A 24,829-nucleotide genomic window follows, 5' to 3' on the forward strand; every position below is an offset into this window, starting at 1 on the left:
GCTACCCGGCCCAGGCTGGCTTTCACACCACTGCTATTGCTATTTCTGTTGTTGTTAAGCCATCTCTGAGACCAAAGCCACCTTCTCTCTTTCCCAGTCCCTTTGTTCAGGGCTGAGGCAGGTCCTTGGAAGGCATCAGCCCAATGGGAAGCGTGGAATACTACTCCTAAATCAGACCTTCTCTTCTTTCCCCAGGGCCTGGGCTTCAGTATCGTTGGGGGAAAAGACAGCATTTATGGCCCCATTGGGATTTACGTCAAAACCATTTTTGCAGGGGGAGCAGCCGCCGCCGATGGAAGGCTACAGGAAGGTAGGCTTCCCAGCGCTTTTCAGACCGCGGTGGAGGAATCAGAAGCAGAATCCAGAATTGCTGGGGCATAGAAGATGGTGGGAATGCAAAGTGTGTCTTGAGCCGTCAGGATATGGCCGACATGGATTCTGGGGTCTGCAGGCAGTGAGAACTCAGCTTCATTATGACTGGCACGTTGGTCGTGCATGTTTGCACATTTAGCTCCTGGCACCATTACCTTTTAGCTGGTTCTAGGGCCAGCCTGGGTGGGGCCCAAATCTGAGGGGTCTGTTTCTGACCCTCCCCTCTTCTCACCCATTCTCTCTGCTGTCTTTCCCTTTCCGTCCAAGAGCCTGTCTCAGCAGCTGGGATCCATTAACACCTGCCTCCTTCATTCTCCCTGTCCTTCCTAACTCACAACCACAGGGAAGCCGGGTTCAATGCTTCCAACCCTTGTAACAGCTGAATCTGATAAACATTCGTTTGCTAGGAGCCTACTGAATTCTAGGCTCTAGGAATACAGAGAGAAACAGTCGGGCATGATTCCTGCTTTGAAGAGCTCGTGGTCTGCCAGCCAGGGACCCTCTCTTCCACTCTGCACTCGTCCTTCTCCTGTCGACCCACCCGCTCTCAGTTCTTTCATATCCTACAGGACAGACGGCTCAGCCATCCTGGGAGCGAGGGGCGGGGAGAACAGAGCTGCCTGTCTTCTTGTCCTGGAGAGTCAGGGTTCCCCCACCCCCAACTTCACCCTAAAGTCATGCGTGGATTATTGTGTTACAGGTTTGGCCCAAAGAGATCACCAGGTTTCAACTCAGGGGGCAAAGTTCAGGGGCTGGAAGTCACAGGGCAGAGAGCAGCCACCGCGGGCCAAGGACTGGGTCACCCACCAGAGGTCTGAAGAGAAGTGACTTCGTAGCGTTCTCACTCTTCTCTGTCAGCTCGCTTTCTGCAGGCTGTGCTGGGTATATCATCTAGCTGGCTTAGGGCAGCGGGGGCACACCAGAGTCTGTGGGCCAAATCTGTTTTCAAGATCTCACGAAGAAAGGTTTTTACATTTCTAGATGGTTGGAAATTTAAAAGTGTTTTTTGATTCTTTGATGACATGTGAAAATGAAATGAGATCCAAATTTTGGTGTCCATAAAAAAGCTTCCTTGGGACTTGGGCGTGCTCATCCACGCACCGGTCATCCGGAGTAGATGCAGCTCACAAAGACTCAAACCTTCACTAGCTGCGTCTTTACAGAAAAAGTTTACCAACTTCAGCATTATACAGACTTATGCATGTGGATTTGAGGGTGTGGGCCGTGGCAGGCCTCCGAAGGTTTTTATACTACGGGAGGGACCCGCTGAGACCGGGACTTTTGGAGGCTTTGGAAATTAGAGTGAGGGATGAAGTGGGCTGGAGAGATCAGAAACAGAAAGGCCATTTAAGAGGCCATTGTGAGCCCCAGGCTCCAGCTCCAGGGACTGCCCGGAGGCGGAGGCGGTAACCCTGGGAGGAGGAGGGAGCAGATGAGAGAAGTGACAAAGCCTGAGCAGAGATTGCCAAGGGTTGCCGGGGGTTGGACCAGAGAGAACTGGAAGGTTTCTGGTCTTAGTCAACTAGAGAAAGGCATTGCCTTACATAGAAGAAGACGCACTGGAGGTGGAGGAGAAAAAGGAAGGCAAACCAGGTTTTGAGCAGCAGAAGGGAGAGCGATGTCCGCCGATGACCACGAGGTGGCGCTGTCCGGCAGGAGAATGACAATTTGGGCATCCGTTCAGGGAGATAGCAAATGCAGACATTTGGGGAGCATCGGTATCAGGAAAACAGCTGAAATTACAGAGCAGATGAAAGAGACAGGAGAGGGGAGAGGAGGGTGCCCAGACATGGTGTGAGGGTCAGGGAGGCAAGAAGCAAAGAGGTGGGCAAGGACCATATTCAGCCAGGGCTTGTGTGCCTGGCTAAGAACCCCGGGTGTCACCCTGGAAGAGAGGGGGTGCCAGAGAAGGCCCACGTTGCTGCCCTGCCTGCCTGGCAAGGGGAGAGCACCAAATGGGAAAGTGTTCTTCCAGAGCTTCGCAAGTCATACCAAAACTGGGCAGGTAGGGAGACTAGAATGAAAGGTAATGATAATGCCCTCCGATTGGGCAACACTCTTCTTAGCTACACTTTCTCTCTTGCAACAGGTGATGAAATTCTGGAGCTCAATGGCGAATCAATGGCTGGACTAACACACCAGGATGCTTTGCAGAAGTTCAAGGTGACCCACCCACTCCTTCCTTCCTTCCTTCTTTCCTTCCTTCTCTCTTTCTTTCTTTTCTCTTTTTGAGACAGAGTCTCGCTCTGTCGCCAGGCTGGAGTGCAGTGGCACGATCTCGGTTCGCTGAAACCTCCGACTCCCTGATTCAAGATTTTCTCCTGTCTCCCGATAGCTGGGATTACAGGTGCCTGCCACCACACCCAGCTAATTTTTGTATTTTTAGTAGAGACAGGGTTTCACCATGTTGGCCAGGGTGGTCTTGATCTCTTGACCTTGTGATCCGCCCGCCTTGGCCCTCCAAAATGCTGGCATTACAGGCGTGAGCCACCACGCCTGGCCCAAGGTGACCATTTCTTATCAATATGTGACCAAACTCTGGGACCTTCAGGCAAAGAAACCAAGCTCTCAGCATCTAAACCTACAAATTCAGACTGGGGGATCCTTCACGTGAGGCACCTCGCTTATGCTGATCTTGGCACAGGGTTAAAAGAATACCTGACTCAGAAAGTAATAGTGCAATCAGGATTCTTGTGGGGGATTTTAAAACTCTTTAAGATTATTAAAACTCTTTTAAAACACTCCGTGCATTTATCCTGGTATATTTACAAATCTGTTTTAAGTTTTTAAGATAATTGCTAAAAGATATTTTTGAGTCTCCATCTAGTTAGTTCAATTCACTATCCATCTATTCATCTATTTATCTATCTGTCTATCTCTATTCATCCATCTATTCATCTATCCTTCCATCCATCTATTCATCTATCCATCCATCTATTCATGCTTCCATCTATCTGTTCATCCATCTGACATATATAGATATATATAGTAGTTATGTGTGTATTTATACAAATACATCATAATGTAATTTGTAACACATATGAATATGTGCACACATTTATATATCATACACACACACGCACACACACACACAGAGCTGCGTTTCCTTAAACAGTATTTCTTCATCTCACCCTGGATTGCTTCAGGGTGTTGTAGCCCTCTCTCTTTCCTTTCAGCAAGCCAAAAAGGGGCTCCTCACCCTCACCGTGAGAACCCGCCTGATGGCGCCCCCTTCCCCGTGCAGCCACCTGTCTCCCCCGCTGTGCCGCTCCCTGAGCTCCAGCACTTGTATCACCAAGGACAGCAGCTCCTTCGCCTTGGAAAGCCCCTCGGCCCCCGTCAGCACTGCCAAGCCCAATTACAGAATCATGGTGGAGGTTTCTCTGCAGAAAGGTGAGTGCTGCAGCCTTGCCTTGCCTGGGTCTCCAGCGCCGGCTGAGCACCCCCAGGCTTTACTCACTTGGCATCAGTCCAGAGGCAAGGCAGGATGTTGTCTTTTAGCAGATTCTATGGCCATTGCTTGGAGCCAGGTCTGGTCTTCTGTTTATAGAAGCTCAAGAAGTACCATTCAAACTTAGTCAGTGTGTTCTGGGTCAGTGCTTAAAATAAAGCAAAACAAAGCAAACAAAAAATCACACACAAAATTACACACAAAAACACTCAGAGAGAGAGACAGAAAGGGAGAGAAACAATGGGCCGGGAGTGGTAACTCTGCAGCAATATGCCAAGACGCCACTGGGCCTCCATTTCCCTACCTGTGGCAGATAATTCAGGTCCTTTCTACCTCTGACACTCAGGGACAGACAGCCATTCCCTTTGCCACCCCAGGTGGGCTGCTAACTCCGGAGGGCTCGGAGCCCTCTCTGCTTGAATGCAACCGAGCTGAGACCTTTGGATAAAGAGGAGGCAGCGAGGTACAGAGCTGGGCTCCAGCACAGGGGCCAGCATGTATTCTAGGAGCAGAAAGAAGGCCAGCATGGCTGCAGCCAGGTGGGCAGAGTGAGAGCTGGCATTGCAGCACTTGGCAGAGGCAGAGAGACGCTGTGGGGCTTTGCAGCTCGATTCTCTTCTAACTGCAGTAGGAAATCCTTTAAAGATTGCTAAGCAGGGGTGTGACACATCCACTTACGCTCCAAAAAATGTCTCCTAGGGTTCTCCATGGAGAATGGCCCATAGTGTGAGGCTTGGAAACCACTTGCAGCCATTTGGGTCAGTGGTCGGGAGAAGTGGATTTGGAGAGAGGAGGGTGAACTTGAGGTCTGGTGTTGAAGTGGAAGGGAAGCCTACATAGTGAATTCCTTGCATACAGCTTTGCCTGATGCATGTCTTGGCGCTCCTGCTGGACCAGAAGCTCCCTGAGGCTTCAGGTGCCTCTGTGTGCCTGCAAGCCGGGCACAATGCTTGGCATAAGGACTAGGGGCAGACAAATGTGTGCTGGCATGGTGCCAACAGCTCTATCCAGGGCTCCTGCAGTCCGTTTACTGAGCAGGCACGAAGTGGAAAAGGCGTGGCCTCAGTGGTGTTTCCTCTGATCACTGGCATCAGAAATGCCTTAGGGAGGATTTTTGTCTGCTTATTTTATCTGATGCAGCTTTTTAAACTCTACCCCCAGAGATTTTGCTTCAATAGGGTGAGTTGAGGCTGAGTTATCCACATTCTAAACAAGTATCTTATGCAATTTCTGGCTTCCATTAGACTGGAAAGCTCTTGCTTTAGTGAGGAAACCTGGGTGTGGGAAGGGCTCTGACTTTTACCAAATTCTTCATCCATAAAATGGGATTGCCAACAATCGCCACGGCATTCTTCATGGGACTGCTGGGAGGACCAGCATGAGAAGGTGAAAACATTCGCCAAAGCGCTCTGTACATGATATGTGTCAAAAGGAAACTGGAAAGGGCTTTCCCCTACTCTGTGGTCGCTCCATCCGGTCCTCCTTTTCCAGACGTGTCCATGTTGGTGAGCCGCAGGCCCTCCTCTCCCACATGCTGGGGGATCCCGTCCAGCCCCACAGCCCTAACACCAGCTACATGCAGCTACATTCAGACTTTCAGCTTCCGCCCTGCTTTCTCTCCTGGGTTCCGGCTTCATCTGTGCAAACATCTCTACGCGTCCCTGGGACGGTCTCAGACATCCTGACAGCACCCTCTTCCCCGCGCAGCTGCCTGAAGTTGCCATCCTCACTTTCCAGCACATTGCGCGTGTCGTGTGGGCAAAGCTGAACCCCCAGGTCCTACCTTCACAACCTCAGTCTTTCATAGCCTTCCCTGCTTTGGTAAATCGCATCACCATCGCTCAACTACTCAAGACAAACAAATCTCCAAGTCTGATTTTATTTGTTAAGTTTCTATACTTCATCCATCAGCAAGTCTCTTCAAAGTCCATTCACTGGCATCCATTTCTCTCCATGTTCACGAGAGGTGAAGTCCGGGCCTCCACTGTCTCTCTCGGCAGCGGCCTCTTAGCTGGCCTCCTGGCTTCCATTCTCCAGGACCCATAGTTGTTTCCCTTCACGGTAGCCAGACGTGTTTATAAAAACAGGAACGAGATCGTGTCACTTCCTTGTTCGCAGCTCTCCTATGCTGTCCCGAATAAACCCGTTCACTGACGTGCCCCTGTTGACAAAGGCCCGCAGGCTCTGCGCTCGGTCCCCGTCTCTCCCCATCACGTGCTGCTCTCCTGTGCAGGCCGTGTCCCCGCCACGCTGGCCTTCCTGGTCCTGCGACGTGGCATGCTTGCTTTTGCCCTGGGGCCTTTGCATGGGCTGTTTCTGCTTCTGAGATGCTCTGTCCCATCTCTTCACCCCTAACTCTTGTCACTTGTATTTTAGCGTAAACAGTGTCTCCTCTGAGGCCTGAAGTAGCCATCCCTCACTTTCCAGCACGTTCTGCATACATTCACCATATAAGACTTACCGCTCTTAGATACTGTCCTCTCTTCTCACCTAGCGCCCTCCCTCCCTCCTTCCCTCCCTCCCTCCCTCCCTCCTTCCCTCCTTCCTTCCTAGTCTTTTCCCGCTATTCCTTGCCTGCCTCGGTCACTGTTCTGAGCCTAGAGCGGTGCCTGCACCCAGTGACTGCTCCGTGAATACGGGCGGGATGAAAGCCGTAGTCACCAGGGGGCCGTGTCTGTGGCACCCAGTGGGCGGGTGGGCCCCTGAGAAAGCTCAGTCCTGGTCTCCCCGCCCCACCCTGTTCTGCCTTCCAGAGGCTGGCGTGGGCCTGGGCATCGGCCTGTGCAGCGTGCCCTACTTCCAGTGCATCTCCGGCATCTTCGTCCACACGCTCTCACCGGGATCCGTGGCGCATCTGGACGGACGCCTCCGGTATGTCCTCACTTCTGTGCTGAATAGACCCCTGACTTACAACCAGGGAAGAAATACCGTAGAATGTCGGGAGATTGGTTTGGAGATGAGCCATAAAGAATGGTCTTGTGGTGGGGTCCGCTGCTCTGCCCCCTAGGACACCCCTTGTTGTGAGCACTGGCTCGGGAGGGGCAGGCCTCCTTCCTGCCCGCCAAGACACTCTTTGGAGATGCATTTTTCAGTTTGGCTTAGAGGGAGTGAGGCTTTGCACCCCAGCCCCTGCCCAGGCCACTGGGAGGGTGGGTGCTGGCTGAGCCCCAGGGGCCCGCAGGAGCGGAGTGGGTAGGGTCTTTGTTCTCAGCTCCCACAGCAGAGCCAGGTGTGGGGGGCGGAGGTGGGGTGTCTTGAACACCACTTCCCGCTGTGGCCGGCACACCCCTACCCTATACACATTTGTGACCCTGAGAAATCCCAGGGTGGGGCCAGGAGGCACAGAACCTGTTGGGGGCTCTGAGACCACACCTAGCATGCTGTTCAAGCCTGTGGCTGGAGCTGGAGTCTGGTTATCTGATAAAGTCCTGAAGGTGCCTCAAAAAAAAAAAAAAATGATCTGGGCATAGCTCAGAGTTGTGTTCCTCAAAGTGTGGGCTGGACCAGCAGAATCAACAGCAACTGGGAACTTGTTAGAAATATGAAATTTCAGACACCCCACCCAGACCTGCTGAGCCAGGACCTGCGTTCTAACAAAATCCCCATGAATGAGTATGCATATTACAGTTTAAGAAGCATTGTCTCGGAGAACACCAGCTCAACACAGAAAACATGAAATAAACATACTTTAATTCAGATTTCATATAGAATTTACAATGACATAAATAGGAGCTTTGATGAGGTTAATCTATGAATTCTATATGGAAACGGCTTAATGGCGAAAATATTACTAAGCTGGGCACTGAGGCTCACACCTGTAATCCCAGCACTTTGAGAGGCCGAGGCAAGTGGGTGGCTTAAGCTCAGGAGTTCAAGACCAACCTGGCCAACATGGCAAAACCCATCTCTACTAAACATACAAAAATTAGCTGGGCGTGGTGCCACATGCCTATAATCTCAGCTACTTGGGAGACTGAGGCAGGAGGATCACTTGAGCCCGGGAGGCAGAGGTTGCAGTGAGCTGAGGTTGCGCCACTGCACTCCAGCCTGGGCAACAGAGCGAGACCCTGTCTCAAAAAAAAAAAAAGAGAGAGAGAGAGAGAAAATATCAGTAGTAGAAATACAGGTTCTTTCTGGCATAACAAAATATTTTGGGGTATTCTAGATATATTTTTTATAAATAATTTCTAAGAGAAGTTCAAATCTAAATTTCCTTTTCAATAGTGATCTGAATTTGATTTTTAAAAATCGAATTTGTTAGAATTTAATTCATTAGAATACTTTGTCTGCACTGTAACATTCATGTAGAGTACAAATATATCTTCTCTCCCTGGTTTTGGATTTTCCTAAATCAGGAGACTTTTGCCATCTTTTTAAAGGGTTTTCTGTGATCCCTGCTTACGATGCTGTCTTGATGGAGCTCCTGAATTAGAAAGGGATTTGCTATTCTCTGCAGAGAGGTGGCAGGTGATTTGCTGAGCTGCTGTGCTGGCACTTGGGACTCACTGCAGGCTCAGAGTGCTTGTCTTTGTCCAGTACCCCCAGGCAGAGAGTGCCTCCTTCTTAGATCTGCAGTGGGGTAGGGATTATTCTGGAAGCTTCTGCTTTTCCTAGCGTCTGGTGCCCTATGGCCATGGTCTTCAGTTACAGCAGTAAAAACGAATACTCTCCTAGCAAGGGTGAAGGGGATGAACTCAGCAGAAGGAAGCCACAGAACACAGCAGGAGGCACAGGGAAATCAGCCTCAGGAGACTGGAGTTCCAGTCCTGGACCTGCTGATGACCAGCCAGGCCAGGGGTCTGCACACTGGGGCCTATCACTGTTGTGCTTTGTTTGTCTGTTTTAATAAAATTCTATTGGAACAAAGCCAGGCTCATTTGTTTATGCCTCATCTAGGGCCGCAGCTGTCTTGCTATTAATGTAACAGCAGAGTTGAGTCGTTTCAACAGAGACAGTACAGCAAAGCATGCAACACTGGAAATATTCTCTGGCCCTTTGCGGAAAAAGTTTGTCAATTCCTGAGCAGACCTAGATCAGGGAAGTCTGTTCACCCTCTGCAGCTCAATTTCCCTACCTAGATCGGGAAGGGGACTGCATTATACAGGCCTCCATGTATCTATGTGACCCCCATCTTTTCTATCATTTTTTTTAGGTTTACGTTGCTATTAACTCCCTTCCCACCTTACAACTAGAATGAACACCACCACCTTTTCTCCTTATTTCTTTTTGCAAGAATCTCAGCTGCTCTCCTGCTGAGTTATTTTTTCTCCCCCTTTTAGCACATAGAAGATGTTAGGTCTGACATCTAACATCCCGTGTGTGCTATGTTAGATACAATTTTTCCTCCTCACTAGTCTCTTAGGGGAACACTGAGGCCCAAGGAGAGGATGTGGTGGATGAAATCTTAGTTAACTGGTTATTCAGTTGAATTTGCTAAAGCACACTCAATCTTTAATGGGCGTACTTAAATGTGAAAGGAGGAAAGTTACAGATGAACTTTGGTTAATGTTGACAACCGTAGATATGAAATACCTGCCGCTTTGCGGTTGGACAGTCGGGGGTGTGGGATGTGCTGCTTTGGTCTGCCCTGTTCTGCGTTTTGATCTGGTAGCTAGGAAGGTCTACTTATTCATGTGATTTTTAGATCTCATCAAACAGCCCGGCCAGGAGTGGGCCCCTGAGGCAGGGACTGTTCACATGTCTCATTGATTCTCTTACTGATGGCTTCTTGTTGATGCTTGAACAGATGTGGGGATGAGCTTGTGGAAATCAGTGATTCCCCTGTGCACTGCATGACACTCAACGAAGTCTACACGATCCTGAGTCACTGTGATCCCGGTCCGGTCCCCATCATCGTCAGCCGACATCCAGACCCACAGGTAACACCCGCTGGGCTCTCCTCTTCTTCTCAGGCTCACTCTTTCAGTACCAAAACTGCAACAAGAGATAGATGGGAAAAAGGATGTTGCTGGCTGGGTTTGGACCTGAATTCCCAAGAATCCCTTCCAGGTTTCTGTGATAAGAATTGTCTGCAGCAGAGGTCCACAAACAAACTCCTAGATATCAGAGGCAATTGACATTAACTGAGGGAAGCTCTGACAGCTGAGTTATAAGAAAAGAAAGAGGTCCCAATTAATTGACCAGTACCTCTTGCTGCTTTTAGGACTATGGCAGAACATCAGTGGGGTAGGGGTCAGGCTGTGGGCAAATGCTGTGGCCCTGGGCTGAAGGAGTGTGCATTCCGGCCAGAGAGATGGTACACACACACACAGGCCATAGAGGTGAGGGCCTCGACAGTGAGGGAGCTGGGGTTCCAGCTGCTCAGATAAGGGAGCCAGGCCAGAAAGGACAGGTAAGGTTTAGAGCGGCAGAAAGGCAAAGGCAACCTAGGCAGGGCAGATCCAGGGGCACAGACACAGGGCAGAGAGAAGAGAGGCGGGGCCAGCAGCAGGATGCCTGGCACGTGTCCAGTCAGCTGTTTGCTTATGGTGACCTTGGGTAACTCATCCAACCTCCCAGAGCCTCTGGTTCCCCAACTCTGACACGGGGGAGTGGTCTTTGCCTTACCAGACTGTTGTGAATGGTAACTCTTCTCTATTAATAGTTGGTAAACCCAAGACTTTAAATGATTTATCTATTACTGACTATTGTGGTAAAATACACGTAACATAAAATTTACCCTCTTAACCATTTTCTAAGTGTACAGTTCAGTGGCATCAAAGACATTCTCATTGTTGTGCAGCCGTCACCACCACCCATCTACAGAGCTCTTCCCATCTTTCAGAATTTAAACTCCACCCATTAAACAAGTCCCTGTGTTCTACCTGCAGCCCCTGGGAATCACCAATTTACTTTCCGTCTCTGTGATGTTGACCTCTACGTTCTTCACAGAACTGGAATCATATAATATTTGTCTTTTTGTGTCTGGCTTATTTGACTTCACATAATATCCTCAAGATTAATGTTGTAGCACATGCCAGAATTTCTTTCCTTTTTAAGGTCGAATAATATTCGAGTGTGTGTGCACGTGTGTGCATGTGTGTGTGTGCGTGCATGTGTATGTGTGCATGTGTGTGTCTGTGTGCATGTGTGCGTGTGTGTGCATGTGCGTGTGTGCATGTGCGTGTGTGCATGCGTGTGTGTGCATGCGTGTGTGCATGTATGTGTGTGCATGTATGTGTGCATATGTGTGTGCATGTGTGCGTGTGTATGCATGTGTGTGCATGTGTGCGTGTATGTGCGTGTGTGCATGTGTGTGCATATGTTTGTGTGCGTGTGTATGTGTGCATATGTGTGTGCATGTGTGCGTGTGTATGCATGCGTGTGTGTGCATGTGTGCGTGTGTGTATGCATGTGTGCATGTGTGTGTGCATGTGTGCGTGTGTGCGTGTATGTGTGCATGTGTATGCATGTGTGCATGTGTGCACATGTGTGCGTGTGTATGTGTGCATGCATGTGTGTATGTGTGCATGTGTGTATCCATGTGTGCGTGTGTGTGCATGCGTGTGTGCATGTGTGTGTCTGTGCATGTGTCTGTGTGCATGTGTGTGCGTGCATTGTGTGCATGCGTGCATGTATGTGTGTGCATGTGTCTGTGTGTGCGTGTGTGCATGTGTGTGTGCATATGTGTCTGTGTGTGCATGTATGTGTGTGCATGTGTCTGTGTGCGTGTGCATGTGCATGTGTGTATGTGTGCATATATGTATGTGTGTGCATGTGTGTGTGCGTGTGTGTATGTGTGCATATATATATGTGTGTGTGCGCGTGTGTATCACATTCTGTTTGTTTGTTTGTGGGTACTTGGGTTGTTTCCACCTTTTGACTATTGTGAATAATGCTACAGTGAACTGGAGTACAGATATCCCTGAGATACTGACTTCACTTCTTTTGGGGTATACACCCAGAAGTGGAATTGCTGGGTCATATAGTAATTCAATTTTTAAGTTTTTGAGGAGCCTTCAAACTATTTTCCACAGGAGCTACACCATTTTACATTCTTATCAACAGCACAGGGGTTCCAGTTTCTCCATATCCTTGCCAATATTTTGTTCTTTCCTTTTTTTGAGACGGAGTCTCACTCTGTCACCCAGGCTAGAGTGCAGCGGCACGATCTGAGCTTACTGCACTAGGTTCAAGCGATTCTTCTGCCTCAGCCTCCCCAGTAGGTGGGATTACAGGTGCATGCCACCACACTGGCTAATTTTTGTATTTTTAGTAGAGACAGGTTTCACCATGTTGGTCAGGTTGATCTCAAACGCTGACCTCAAGTGATCTGCCCTCCTCAGCTTCCCAAATTGCAGGGATTAGAGGCATGAGCCACCATGCCCAGCCTCTTTTCTCTTTTTAATAGTAGCCATCCTAATGTCCTAACGTGTGTGAGGTGGTAACTCAGCATGGTTGTGATTTGTATCTACCTAGTCATTAGTGATGTTGAGCATTTTTTCATTTGCTTTTTGGCCGTTTGTGTATCTTTTTAAAAGAAATGTCTGTTCAGGTTCTGTGCCCAGTTTATAACCAGGCTGTTTCATTATTGTTGCTGCTGCTGAGTGGTAGAGTTCTTTACATATTCTGGAGCTCAACCGTTTATCTGAAATACGCTTTGCAAATATTTTCTCCCATTCTGTGAGCTGCCTCCTCAATCTGTTGATTATGCCCTTTTGATGCACAGCAGTTTTTGATTTTTACATAGTCCAATGTGTCTATTTTTTTTGTTTCTTGTACTTTTGATGTCAAATAACTTACTTTTAAAAAACCTGTCCTCATTGTTAGGTGGGTTTTATTATTGTTATTATCTTACAGAAGGAAGAGATGGAGGCTTAGGAGGCTAAGTAACTTGTCTAGGTATATGCAATAAAGGAACTGGGACTAGAACACAGGCCTGTTTGACTCTGAGATTCATACTCTTAACTGTTACTCCAAAGTGATAATGAACTGTGAGTCATAAGACACACAGTATAAGAGCGATCGTGATGATTATGACATTGTTGACGATCAGGTCATGGCAGCATTGCCATGAATGGAGTAGCTCAAAGAGGTAACCTATGAAGTGGGAACTTGACCTAGAATTTTGCAGCAAGTAGTGGGGAGAAAGTTGGAGAGTTGAGGGGGCCTCTTGGGAACCCCTGCATTGATAGACTTTGGACTTTATCTAGAAGATACTGGGGAACCATTGATTCCCAGGATACTTCTGGAAATGGAATTTGTCAGCTATTTGCAGAGTGGGTTAAAAGGAAAAAAAAACCTAGAATGTAGTGGCCCAGCTTGGGAGCTGGTACAGGGCTGGGAGCCTGATGCAGGAGCTTCCACTGTTTGAGGAGATGATTGACATTTTCTAGGTCTCTGAACAGCAACTCAAAGCAGCTGTGGCCCAGGCGGTGGAAAACAGGAAGTTTGGAAAGGAGAGGCATCAGTGGAGTCCGGAAGGTAAGACACATGGTGGACTTGATGTAAAATGTCTTTGCCTTCTCAAAAGGCTTTATCCACTCACTCATCCTCTAGCCAAGGAATAGTAACAGAAGTTGTCGTAGACCAGCATAGTACGTAGACAAAGACTGAAAACTAGCAGCACCCCAGCTAAAGTTAGGTTATATTTTTGCTTTGTTTGGAAGACACAGGATTTTAAAAGCATCTGAACTGGAACTGTTGCAAATGTGCCGGGCTCTCTCCAGCTCCCCATTCCCTTTATCCTACACCGAGTTGCCATTCACACAGTTGCCCCTGTAGGTATTTGAGTTTGCAACTCCTAGTCTATAAAAATAGAATATTGGAAAAACTAACATTTGGGAATATAATTCTGACATTTATTGACTTCTTATGATGTCAGACGCTGTGCTAATTCATGCATTCACACATAATTTTTATGCACATTTTGTAAGAAAAAGTGAGGCCTTCAAAGACCTCTTACTCAAAGTCACAGCACTAGAGCACAGAGGCTGTGGAATGGAAGTCCAGCTGGCTTGACCCCCGTGCCCAGCCACTGGGCATTCATCAAATCATCATGGAATATCCTTATGATAGAACAACATGCAACCATTGGCACTGATAGCAACAAGAGACTGACCTGAGAAAGTGTTCAGAGAAAAGAACAGGACACAACATTTTATTTCAGCTCTGGTCTACCGTTTCCACCTACCCAACACGCTGATATGCTCAGAAAAGCATGACAGAGAAACTCGCCAACATTTTGACAGTAGTGATTTCTGGATGATAGAAACACAGGTGAAGTGAATGTTTACTTTCGTTTCTTTTGTGGCTGTTTTCTCTAAGGAGGATGCATTATCTTTTATGATCAGGAAAAAGCAAAAGAAAACTTTTCATGTAAAGAGAAAATGAGTTGGGAGCCGGACTGGCCTTGGTTCTCTCTCGTGGGGCTCCCCTGGCTTTCCGAGTCTCTCAGCATGAGCTGGAATTTGAGCAAGGGACTAGACTTCAACTTTCTCCCACCCCCTTGAGCTGTGATTTTAGGGCAGTTTGCCACTAGAGAGAAGGGCCTCTCAAGGATTTGTGGGTAGCCCTCGTGCTGGAAACCAGGGTAGGGGGCACTGAGAACCAGGAAGAAGGGCCAGTAGGTAGGGAGGGAGGGAGGTGCAATGGCTAAGAAATAGTGGCTTTCTGCCCTCACCTCACCCTCAACTGGAAAGAAATGGTGACTTCTTCGTATAAGATTCAAAGTGCCTTGACAGGTAGTTTCTCTATCTTTATTAAGCCTCAAAATAAGCCCAGTGACTTTAGAATTATCATCTGCATTTTACAGACGCAGAAATGGAGCTGGGTCCCCCAGGAAGCCGACTCTGAGATGGAGTTTTTATTAGGAAGCGTGTTTCTTAGGAAGTGTCCTCGGGATCACTACCCGTGGCAGAGAGGGGAGTATAGGCAGGTAGACCGAGGGAGGATGGAGCTGGGATGCACAGCCAACAGCTTCAGCCAAGCCCTGGAGCTCTGCAGCTAAAGTCCCCGTTAGAGTTGTCCTGAGTTGGCCAACATGGCTGGGCCTCTGTAACCCTGTCTCCAGCAGTCCCTAGAGATGGGATACCCACTGCGGGTCCCTGGAGGGACCCACGGCTGAAAGTAGTCTACCAGCAGCACTCCCCACAGCTGGGACTCCAAGCCCTCCCTCGATGGGTGATCTGGGGGGCATATCTCCATATCCATCACTCACAGGCTCAGAAAGCTTGAACAATTTTCCCAACCCAAAGTCAGACAGCTCACTGGGGTCCAACACCAAGATTGCCACGCTCCAGATCCAGAGTGGCCTCAGATGAGACGGCTGTGTACACTGTGATGCCTGTAGCAGCACAGGCGAGGCCAGGGTGCTTTTTCATCTTCTGAAGCTCAGCTGTGAAGATTCCCTGGTGCTTCCCACACAGGTGTCAAAAGGCTGGAAAGCAGTTGGCATGGGCGGCCTACCTTGGAGAAGGAACAAGAGAAGAACTCAGCGCCCCCGCATCGCAGGGCTCAGAAGATCATGGTCCGCTCCAGCAGTGACAGCAGCTACATGTCTGGATCCCCGGGGGGAAGTCCTGGGGGTGGCAGTGCTGAGAAGCCGTCCTCCGACGTGGACATCAGCACTCACAGCCCCAGCCTGCCCCTGGCACGGGAGCCGGTGGTGCTTTCTGTAGCATCCTCCAGGCTGCCCCAGGAGAGCCCGCCCCTCCCAGAGAACCGGGACAGCCGCCCGCCGCTGAGAATAAAGAAATCCTTTGAGATTTTGGTGAGAAAGCCTACGTCCTCCAAGCCCAAGCCTCCGCCCAGAAAATACTTTAAAAGTGACAGTGACCCTCAGAAGAGTCTGGAAGAGAGAGAGGACTCCTCATGCGCTTCTGGGCACACCCTGACCACCTGTGGCCAGGTAAGAGGATGGGTCCACAGGTTGAGTGTTTCCAGCACCAGACTCAAATCTTGAGCATGGGCTGTAGTGTTAGCAGAGGCAGAATGAAGGTTCCTCCTGCTCCACCAGAGAGAAGCTGATGTGTAGGTCTCAGCCTAGGACCGACCGTGGAAAGTGGGTTTGAAGGTTGACAGGTAATTGAAGCCCCAGTCCTGTTTGCTGGCATCTGGGCTCCCATCCATAACACACTGGAATTTTTTGTATATATACTTTAAGTTCTGGGGTCCATGTGCAGAACATGCAGCTTTGTTGCATAGGTATACACGTGCCATGGTGCTTTGCTGCATTTCCGGTGTCATTTCTCACTCTCACCATGAAAGAAAAATACCAGGGCCCCTGGAGGGCTGCTCCATGATGGGGGAGGCAGCCTTCGCATGTGGGTCTTTGAGTGTCCTGCCTGCAAGGAGAATAGTGGCTTAAATAACTAAAAAGGACAAGAGCTGGTTACCCTGCTTCCTAAGTGAGTGGGCTGATGTGATTGTGAGAAACTGGCTCCTGTTTCTTCCCCAGTTATCTTTGCCTCCTCACTTCTTTAGGTGTGGAGCCTTGGGGGGACCCCAGCAATCTGTTAATTGGGGCTTCCTGTAGTGCTCCCTCCAAGGGCGATTGTGAGGATAAAGGTAACCTCTTAGGGGAAGTACCTGACGGCGTCACAGGCATATTAGCGTTCATTGCCATGATCTTCCCCGGTCAGGCTCCTTAAAGACCTTCTTCCCACCCCTTGCACAAAAGGCAGCCGCTGTGTCTTGAGCCGTTTTTATGCGCAGGCACTATGCTGAGTACTTTCACATACCTTGTGTCAATTCAATCTTACAGCGACTTGAGGGTGAGAGTCCCAATTGTGCAGAGAGGGAATCGAGAAACTCGCTCAGGTTCACATCGCTGGCGGGTCACGGGTACCCGCTATGCCACGCTGAAGCTGCCTTCCCTGGGCAGGTGGGAGGGGGCCTCTGGAAATCCCCTAGAACGATCTACAGTGAGGGTTGGCAAGCTTCAGGAGGGGTAGCGGTGGAGACAGGAAGTTGAGCAGGAGGGGTGAAAGTGAAGGAGGGAAGGGAAGTCAGGTTACTGAAAAGGAAGTACAGTTTTGCAGAGCGCTGGCAGGATGTGGCTGCTTAGCCACACATGATGGAGCTCTCAGGAGGATTGTCCTCCCACCCCCTCTTTTAAGCCCATATTTCATTTTCCCTTGGACCTGAGACCTATGAGTCCAGAAGGGCAAACCAGGAGCCGCCAGCTGAGAAGCCAGTCATTTTGCCTTCCTCCTGGAGGCCCAGAAAAGGACGAGTGCAGTTGCCACAGCAGGGCTGTCCCGGTGGGTGACGTCCTCAGCAGAGCCGCATAGGGGCAGGGAGTATTCCCCAAGTATGGAGGAGGAACTGGGGTGCCCTCAGGGAAGCCCAGGCAGGGAGCTTCCCCACGGGTCATCTTTGGTGCCCTGCGTGCCTGGGCAGAATCCAGGGCTCCCTCCTGCACCCACCCCAGCAGCACCGTCTCCTGGAGACACAGGCCGTTCTGCAGCCGCCCTCCTCTACCTGCTCTGTCCCATGTGGCCAGCAGATCCTTCTCCCACAAACATTTCCATAAAAGCAATCAGCGCGACATACTTTTATTGGGCACTAGGGGGGTCACAGAGAAAGGATCACAGCACGCAGTAGAAAACAGGAAGCCATTTGCTTGAGGTCACTCCTAAAATTTCCTTGACCATTCCTGAGGATTTCTCACTGGGTGTTTTCTCCCATGGCCACGGTGTCCACTGTCTCACCCTCCCACCTTCCCTCCCTGCAGTCTTTTCTCTCCAGGGCCCCAAGACTGTTGTCAAGCTGCAATGGATGACCGCCAAATCTTTCCCATCTAGGCTAACTCAAGGGGACTGAGCTCTCACAACCAAAATGAACTTTGGGACATTTTCTTCAACAAAAACCTAACATCTCTCTTATAGAAAATCAGCTTAAACTCTCACCTGCGCTTAAAAAAAATTCCAACACACAACAGGATTCTTAGAAGAAAAAAAACCATATTTCTCCCTTCTATGCTGCATCCACTCTGTCCTGCTTTCCTTCTTTCTCTTCTCCCTCCTTCATCCACCAAGCACAGTTCCAGGAAACACTAGTAAGAGAAAACTTTGTGTAAAATCCAACTGATTTCAGGGGCTAATTTTGAAGCCTCCCATGAAGAGGGTACAATATCAGATGTGTTGATGAAAAGACAAAATGCATTGTGAAGCTGCGTTGACTGCAGTTGGTGACACGTATGCCTGCCTGTAAAAGCGCTGACAATTCATGAATGTCAACAGCTGTCGACTTACAGCCCTCCCAACTGGGTGAAATTAAATTTCATCCACGTGTCATTTCTCTTGTGGACGAGAGTCTTAGAGATCATCAGACCAATATTTTAAGCTTCTAATGCCATGACTCAGCCTTACTTTTCCAAAGGCTAGTTCGAGACGCCCTATGATTCCTTCGAAATTGGTTGATCTCTCAGTAGTTCATAATGCTCTCCTGAAGCTTAGTTCTACCATAGAGAACCTGAACAATCTCTGCAAATACCTTTCTAATTTTTATAGACCTTTCCTTCCCCAAAATGTTTACTGTCAATGTAGAACTTAAATTTCAGGCCATGGACATTGCCATTTCTTTTTCAGTCCCAAATGATTCCTTTGTTCCTTCTTCCCTCCTTCCTCTCTGGAAGGAGGCCTGCAGCCATGTCAGATGGCCCATCATTACACAAATCTGGAATTAACCAGAGGGGGCGTCCACCAGAGTACAGCAAAGTATTTCTCTTGCAGATGGCATTATTTTGATGCTGTCTGCCTTCTCAATCTTCTTTTTCCAGGTGGGTATCATGTTTGGTTGGGCTGTGTCTCTGGAACACTCTTCTTCTGGCTCTCTGCCTGGAAAATTCTTAGTCTATTTATGAAGCAGACAGAAAGCCCTTCTCCACCTCTGGATAGAAGTGGTCTCTCTGTTTCCTTGGGCCCTGACGGCACCTTAAGCACACGGCGATAATCCAAACTCTTCGAGTGTTGCACAGCTATTCCGAGCCTGGCCCATCTGGTCCCTAGGCTGTATTGGGAGGGACCCAAGGCTGCATCCAGGCTCAGTGGTGGAAACGATTCTACAACAGATTGATGATGTCACCTTCGGTGCCACAGAGGGGAGCAATGGCACAGGTGCTGAGTATCTGTCATCCTTTCCAGAATGCTTACTAAATATCTGAAGAGTGCTGAACAAGTGACAGCAATTGACAAGCATTTTTCTCTGAGTGCTCTAACCTTGAGGAACACTAGCTGGCAGGTTTTTAGCCACCTTTTTTCAACCCTGCCCTGTACCATCCTGGGGTGGGTAGTTCACCAAGATGCAGCTGTAACTGAAGCCATGCCAGTCCCTTCCACACTCAAAGCCTTGTGTTCCTGTCACAAAGAGCCAGGGTCTTCGTGTATGTCCACAGTATGAGCCCATGTCCTGAACACCAGGTGGCTGGGAGTCAAGGGCTCCTCTGTGTGTCTAGGAGATGCTGGCTCTGCCATGTCAGACCAAGGAGAAAAGAACCCTCTTTACAAGGCTGCTGATGAATTTCTCATTGAAAGCAGCTCCGTATCTGTTTTTCCATCCCAATCAAAGCATGTCTCGCCTTCTCACGGCTGAAGGCTACCGTTTTGACACGGTCTCGCTTCCTGTTTACACCACAGGAAGCCAGAGAGCCGCTGCCACTGCTGCTGCCACAGGAAGACACAGCAGGGAGAAGCCCTAGTGCCTCTGCCAGCTGCCCAGGACCTGGTGTCGGCCCACAGACCACGTCCTCCACAGAGGGCGAGCCAGGGCAGAGAAGAGCCAGCCCAGGTAAGCTTCCAATGAGATCTTCCAAAAGGAAGGGTCTTTTGAAAAACGGTGCAGGGATAAGATAAGAGCACAATTGGCCTGAGGATCAGCGTGCTCTGCATTGACTCCACCACTGGACCCGGCTGATCAACAGTCAGGAGTCCTGGGTGCTGGGCAGCAGCATTGGAGGTGCTCTCCAGGGTATGGAGCCTGCCAGGTGGACGGGTGATGCTGTGGGGGTGGCAGCAGGGAGGCAGGACATTCTGGATAGTCGGGAGGATGGAGCCCTCAGGAGGAGTCCAAAGGCATGCCCACCCAGCCATCCTGGGCAGCTGCCTCTAGGGTGCCTACGTTCCAGTTGCAACATTCCTGCTCCATTCAGGATTTCTGAGTCAGAGACTGCAGTGCCAGACAAGTATAAGTAGAATTTGCCAGTGGTCACTTCCTCCATGAAGTGGATGGCAAGGGTGCACCCATGTGGTACACCTGGCAATGCTAAGACATGGCTTGAATATTTAGTCTCTTGCTAGAGAGAACATAGGACTTGGAGTCAGGGAATCCTGGGTCTGCCCATCATTAGCATGACTCTGAGCAACCTGCTTTGCCTTTCTGAGCCCAGATTCACTCATTAGCAATGTGTGGAAGAGCACATGGGCCCCCAGCATATGAGGCACTCAGAAAGCACACACTGAATGCTGGCTTCGTGAGGTCCTGTGCTAGATGCCAGGGAGAGAGAGAAAGTGATGAGATGGGTCAGGTCCTGCGTCCAAGGGGCAGCTAGTAGGTGGCAGAAAATAAACATAGGCTCTACCCCATCTGACTATTTGAGAAACACTACAGGAAAAGTCCATGGAAGCCTTTTGGAGGGTGAAGGGACATTTTGGAAAGATCTAGCACATCTCGCCCAGAGCAGAGGCTCTGTGGGGGCAGCTCCTTTCACTTCCCTTAGCCACCCTCGTTGAGGAACATACTAGGGAAAGCAAACACCTCAGTGTTGAACTGGCAGGAGCTTGTCACCCTAGTCTGCAGTGGGCTTGACTGTGGAACCTCTGCCTCCTGATTCTCACAACAGCCCCTTACAGCCAAGCCATTCAGAAACGCAGAAACAGGCTGGAGGGCTGGGCACACTTGCCAAACGCCAGTCTCTTGGAACGTGTAGTATTTCTCTTTGATATCGTCAAGGTGTAATGCTCCACATGATTCCCTTCTTTTGAAACCTGGCATTGAGACAAGGGGCAGGAGGGATCAGAGTTCCTTAAACTGGGTTGCATTCCAGTAGCAGGCATCCCTCAGAGCACACAGGCCAGCCTCCCTCTGCTCCTGGGAAAGAGAGCTGGGGCACGGTCTCCCCTACCCACACAGATGTGATGCTCGTTCAATGCTGGCTTCTGAGAAAGGCTCCTGTGTGCTCCAGGGCACGCCTGAGGTCCTGGCTGGCACAGAACAGGCTGCACATTGCAACCCCCTGCTTATCACATGCCCAACACCCAGGCTGCTTCCCGGGTATCTTCAATCAGTACCTAGGGGTGGGCATCAGTATTTTTAGGACCCTCCAGATTCCAGTGTGTAGCCAAGGTGGAGAATCCTTGGTACAGATTTCTTTCTACCTGGAACCTTTTCATCAGCTCTTGAGGGAGGGAAAACGCTCCTTTGCTGAGCAAGCTGATCAATGACCTGCGTATAGGGAGAGCAGCAAACACAGCTTCAGGGCCAGGCAGGTGCATACGTGGGAAATGCCGGCTGGGTGAGAGGGAGTGTGAGGAGCTGTGGGTAGCTGCGCTGGCCCCATTGGAAGGTGTGCACAGGCGCCGTGCTTTTTTTTTAAATTTATTATTGAATTGTTGATCTTTTTCTTTTTTCTAATTCATAGTACCTCTGTCCTCGACTTTCTGATCTGTTTTTTTTTTTTTTCCAAGACGGGGTTTCACCATGTTGGTCAGGCTGGTCTTGAACTCCCAACCTCAGGTGATCCACCCACCTTGGCCTCCAAAGTGCTTGGATTACAGGCATGAGCCACCACACCCGGCCAGGTGCCATGCTTTTTAATGACATGGGTAGGCCCAAGCACAAACAGCTGCCAACTTGTGACCTTTGTCTTAAAAGTTTAAACAGTAAGAGAATTGCTTTGGCTTTTCCACATTTAACACGGTATCTTGGAGGCTCCTTAGTGCAGTAGAGAGGACATAAACTTCGAGAGTCAGGAGACATGGGGTCTTGGCCTGGCACTGCCATCAGATGGCCCCTTACCCTTCTTGAAATGTAAAATGCTAGAGATCGGCCCAGATGTTCTGAGTACCCTTCCTGGCCTAAACACTAGGAAGCCATGAGATTAACTCCTGCTTCTGGCTCTGCACTCCTGCCTGTTGGCAACTCAGTCGGGTAATAGCACCTGGAGCTCACCCACCTGGTGTCTCCCACTTCTGCCAATCTCCTCCTCTTGAATCCATCTTACTGTTCAGCTTGGAAACTAGAATTTAGGGAGAAACACCACAGTATGATGTAACGCACAGCTTTTGGCCTCGTTTCTGCACGTAGTGACCCAAACGTCCCCGATAAAACACCCACTGCTTAAGAGGCAGGCGCGGATGGACTATAGCTTTGATACCACAGCCGAAGACCCTTGGGTTAGAATTTCCGACTGCATCAAAAACTTATTTAGCCCCATGATGACTGAGAACCATAGCCATATGCCTCTCCAGCCCAATGCCAGCCTGAGTGAAGATGACGGGACACAGGGCCACTCAGATGGGACCCCACCAAAGCTGGAGACGGCCAATGGCACTCCCAAAGTTTACAGGCCAGCAGACAGCAGCGCTGTGAAAAAGGGTCCCCCAGTGGCTCCCAAGCCAGCCTGGTTTCGTCAAAGCTTGAAAGGTTTGAGGAATCGTGCTTCCGACCCAAGAAGGCTCCCCGATCCTGCCTTGTCCACCCAGCCAGGGCCTGCTTCCAGGGAGCACCCGGGACCACACACCCAGGCTTCCTCCTCCTCCTCCTCCTCCATCAAGCAGAGAATCAGCTCCTTTGAAACCTTTGGCTCCTCTCAACGGCCTGACAGAGGAGCCCAGAGACTAAGTCTACAGCTCTCCTCGGGGGAGGCAACAAAGCCTGTTGGGAAGCACGAGGGAGGCCGGCTTCCTGGACTCTTGGGCCGAGGGGCTGCACCCACTCTTGCACCCCAGGAGACCGAGCAACTGCTGTCCTCGGGGTCTCCCGCAGCCTCCGAGGCCAGAGACCCAGGTGTGTCCGAGTCCCCTCCCCCAGGGCGGCAGCCCAGTGAGAAAACGCTTCCTCCTGGCCCAGACCCGCTCCTACGGCGACTGTCAACACAGACCGAGGAATCTCAAGGCCCAGTGCTCAAGATGCCAAGCCAGCGAGCGCGGAGCTTCCCCCTGACCAGGTCCCAGTCTTGTGAGACGAAGCTGCTTGATGAAAAGACCAGCAAACTCTACTCCATCAGCAGCCAAGTGTCATCGGCTGTCATGAAATCCCTGCTGTGCCTTCCGTCTTCTATCACCTGGGGCCAGACTCCCTGCATCCCCAGGGAAGGGGCATCTGCAACATCATCATCCAACGAAGACTCAGCTGCAAATGGTTCGGCTGAAACATCTGGCTCGGACACGGGGTTCTCCCTCAAGTGAGTTTCTATACCCGGTGTTTCTCTTCACCTTTCTCATCATCTTTTTCTCACCTTTCTTTTTAAAAATAATTCTATGTATCATTCTTTAAATTTCTCAGATATGCTGGCTAAAGGATTGTTTTGCCTCTTTACATGCGTGTGCAGATATGAGAGTGTGTGTGCGTGTGTCTGTAGGTATTACACCTGTGCCTTCCATTTTAAGGAAGAGTTTTCACAACACCTGGCTTCAGGAGGGCTGGGAGGTAAGGGAAGGGACTAGCTCCCTGGTGAATTGCTCATGGGGGCTGTTGCACGCCTGTGGAGGTTTGTAAGGCTGATGCACATCTAAAATGTCCTGCGGTTACTCAGAAAGACCACAGTGAGGCCAGGAGATTATCCATCGGGAATTCTTACTGCTCTCCAAAAGGAATCCACTTGCACTCTGCACATGGGTTCAACTCCCTGGTCAGGGAGTTAGGATGTCTGGGTCCTAGTCCCAGCTCAGGCACTGATTCTGACCATGAGCAGGTTCCCTCTTGCTCACCCTCAGATTCCTCTTCAGCTGAAATTAGGAGGTGGATGACACCTGCTTTGTAGAACCAGGGGACTGTCAGAGGTGCCGTGGGGCTCCTGCTGTAGGGGTGGGGCTTGGTCTTCCCTCTGATCAAAGTAGTTCTGCATTTATTGGTTGCATTTATTGTTCTTATGCTGCTGGGAAATATCTGTAAAGAGATCTACTCATAGGTTTGTTGCATCAAATAATACGCACATAAGTGCTTGGACACACCTGGGATAGAGTAATTACACAATCACTTGAGCTCTTTTTAATATTATGATTCCTACTGTGTGTTGTTTCTCCCTATGACAGCCTTTCAGAGCTGAGAGAATATACAGAGGGTCTCACAGAGGCCAAGGAAGCCGATGATGGGGACCACTGCTCCCCTCAGTCTGGTCAGTCTGTCATCTCCCTGCTGAGCTCAGAGGAATTAAAAAAACTCATCGAGGAGGTGAAGGACCTGGATGAAGCAACATTAAAGGTAGGTTTCGTTTGTGAGCATCTGCAGTAACCAGTGGCTTATTATGGCTGTGTGGTCACCTTAGCTGGGCCAGAGGGGAAGTAGCTTGAGTCGCCTGCTGACAGCAGACCAGCTTGTGTCCTGTGATGGTAGGACACTGTAGCACTAGACCACAGTAAGACCTTCCCTTTGAAAAGAGCTTCTTAGCTTGTGAAACATTTGCAGTTGACTTCTTGCATCATCTTTGGTCATTTTATAAATGACAAAGGTCAGGCTCAGTCAAGGTTACAGAGCCGAGCTTTTCCGTCTCCAAGCTGAAGTTCAGTGCCGTTTCCACACCCCATAGGCTGCTGGCCTGGCATGTCTCCCTAGTGGGATGCTGTCCATGGTAAACAATGTGGGTCACAAGAGCTCTCACCTGGTGCTTTCATTATTTCCGCTGTGCATGGAGAGGTGACTGATCCCAGGGTCACAAGGCCCCCATGCTTCAGCCAAGTCATTCTGAAAGTCCCACTTCCCATATGTTTCCTGAGCATGACCCAAAGGGGTGTGGGGAGGAAGTGGCCAGGCTGAGCTGGGGCCAGCAGTGAGATGAGCCTGGGCTCATGGGTCCTGCTCCCTGTGGGGTCGCCCCAGGCCTACACAGGCTTGTGGTACTAGAATGAT

The 24,829-nt window shown here is 49.8% G+C and overlaps 1 protein-coding gene and 1 long non-coding RNA gene across 5 annotated transcripts in view; one reads left to right on the forward strand and one right to left on the reverse strand.

The window, feature by feature from the left end:
- The window catches only part of IL16 (interleukin 16), a 114,835-nt gene that overhangs the window by 82,081 nt on the left and 7,925 nt on the right, over positions 1–24,829 (forward strand). For all 4 annotated transcript variants that reach the window (XM_021674372.2, XM_064366137.1, XM_012466941.3 and 1 more), the window contains exons 6-15: positions 196–310; positions 2,462–2,535; positions 3,549–3,765; positions 6,577–6,694; positions 9,570–9,702; positions 13,159–13,246; positions 15,190–15,671; positions 19,402–19,552; positions 22,067–23,165; positions 24,016–24,184. In XM_021674372.2, coding sequence (XP_021530047.2) covers positions 196–310; positions 2,462–2,535; positions 3,549–3,765; positions 6,577–6,694; positions 9,570–9,702; positions 13,159–13,246; positions 15,190–15,671; positions 19,402–19,552; positions 22,067–23,165; positions 24,016–24,184 — 2,646 coding nt within the window. The remainder of the gene's footprint in view (positions 1–195; positions 311–2,461; positions 2,536–3,548; positions 3,766–6,576; positions 6,695–9,569; positions 9,703–13,158; positions 13,247–15,189; positions 15,672–19,401; positions 19,553–22,066; positions 23,166–24,015; positions 24,185–24,829) is intronic.
- LOC135270562 (uncharacterized) lies at positions 13,145–18,495 on the reverse strand. Its single transcript, XR_010338713.1, has 3 exons — positions 17,674–18,495; positions 16,504–16,701; positions 13,145–15,229 (listed from the first exon to the last, which is right to left on the reverse strand). It is a non-coding gene; the product is annotated as an uncharacterized LOC135270562 (long non-coding RNA).

The sequence above is a fragment of the Aotus nancymaae genome, unplaced genomic scaffold (genome assembly GCF_030222135.1).
Source record: "Aotus nancymaae isolate 86718 unplaced genomic scaffold, 86718_ANA_hifiasm-v0.15.2.pri h1tg000064l_0, whole genome shotgun sequence".
Taxonomy (NCBI): domain Eukaryota; kingdom Metazoa; phylum Chordata; class Mammalia; order Primates; family Aotidae; genus Aotus; species Aotus nancymaae.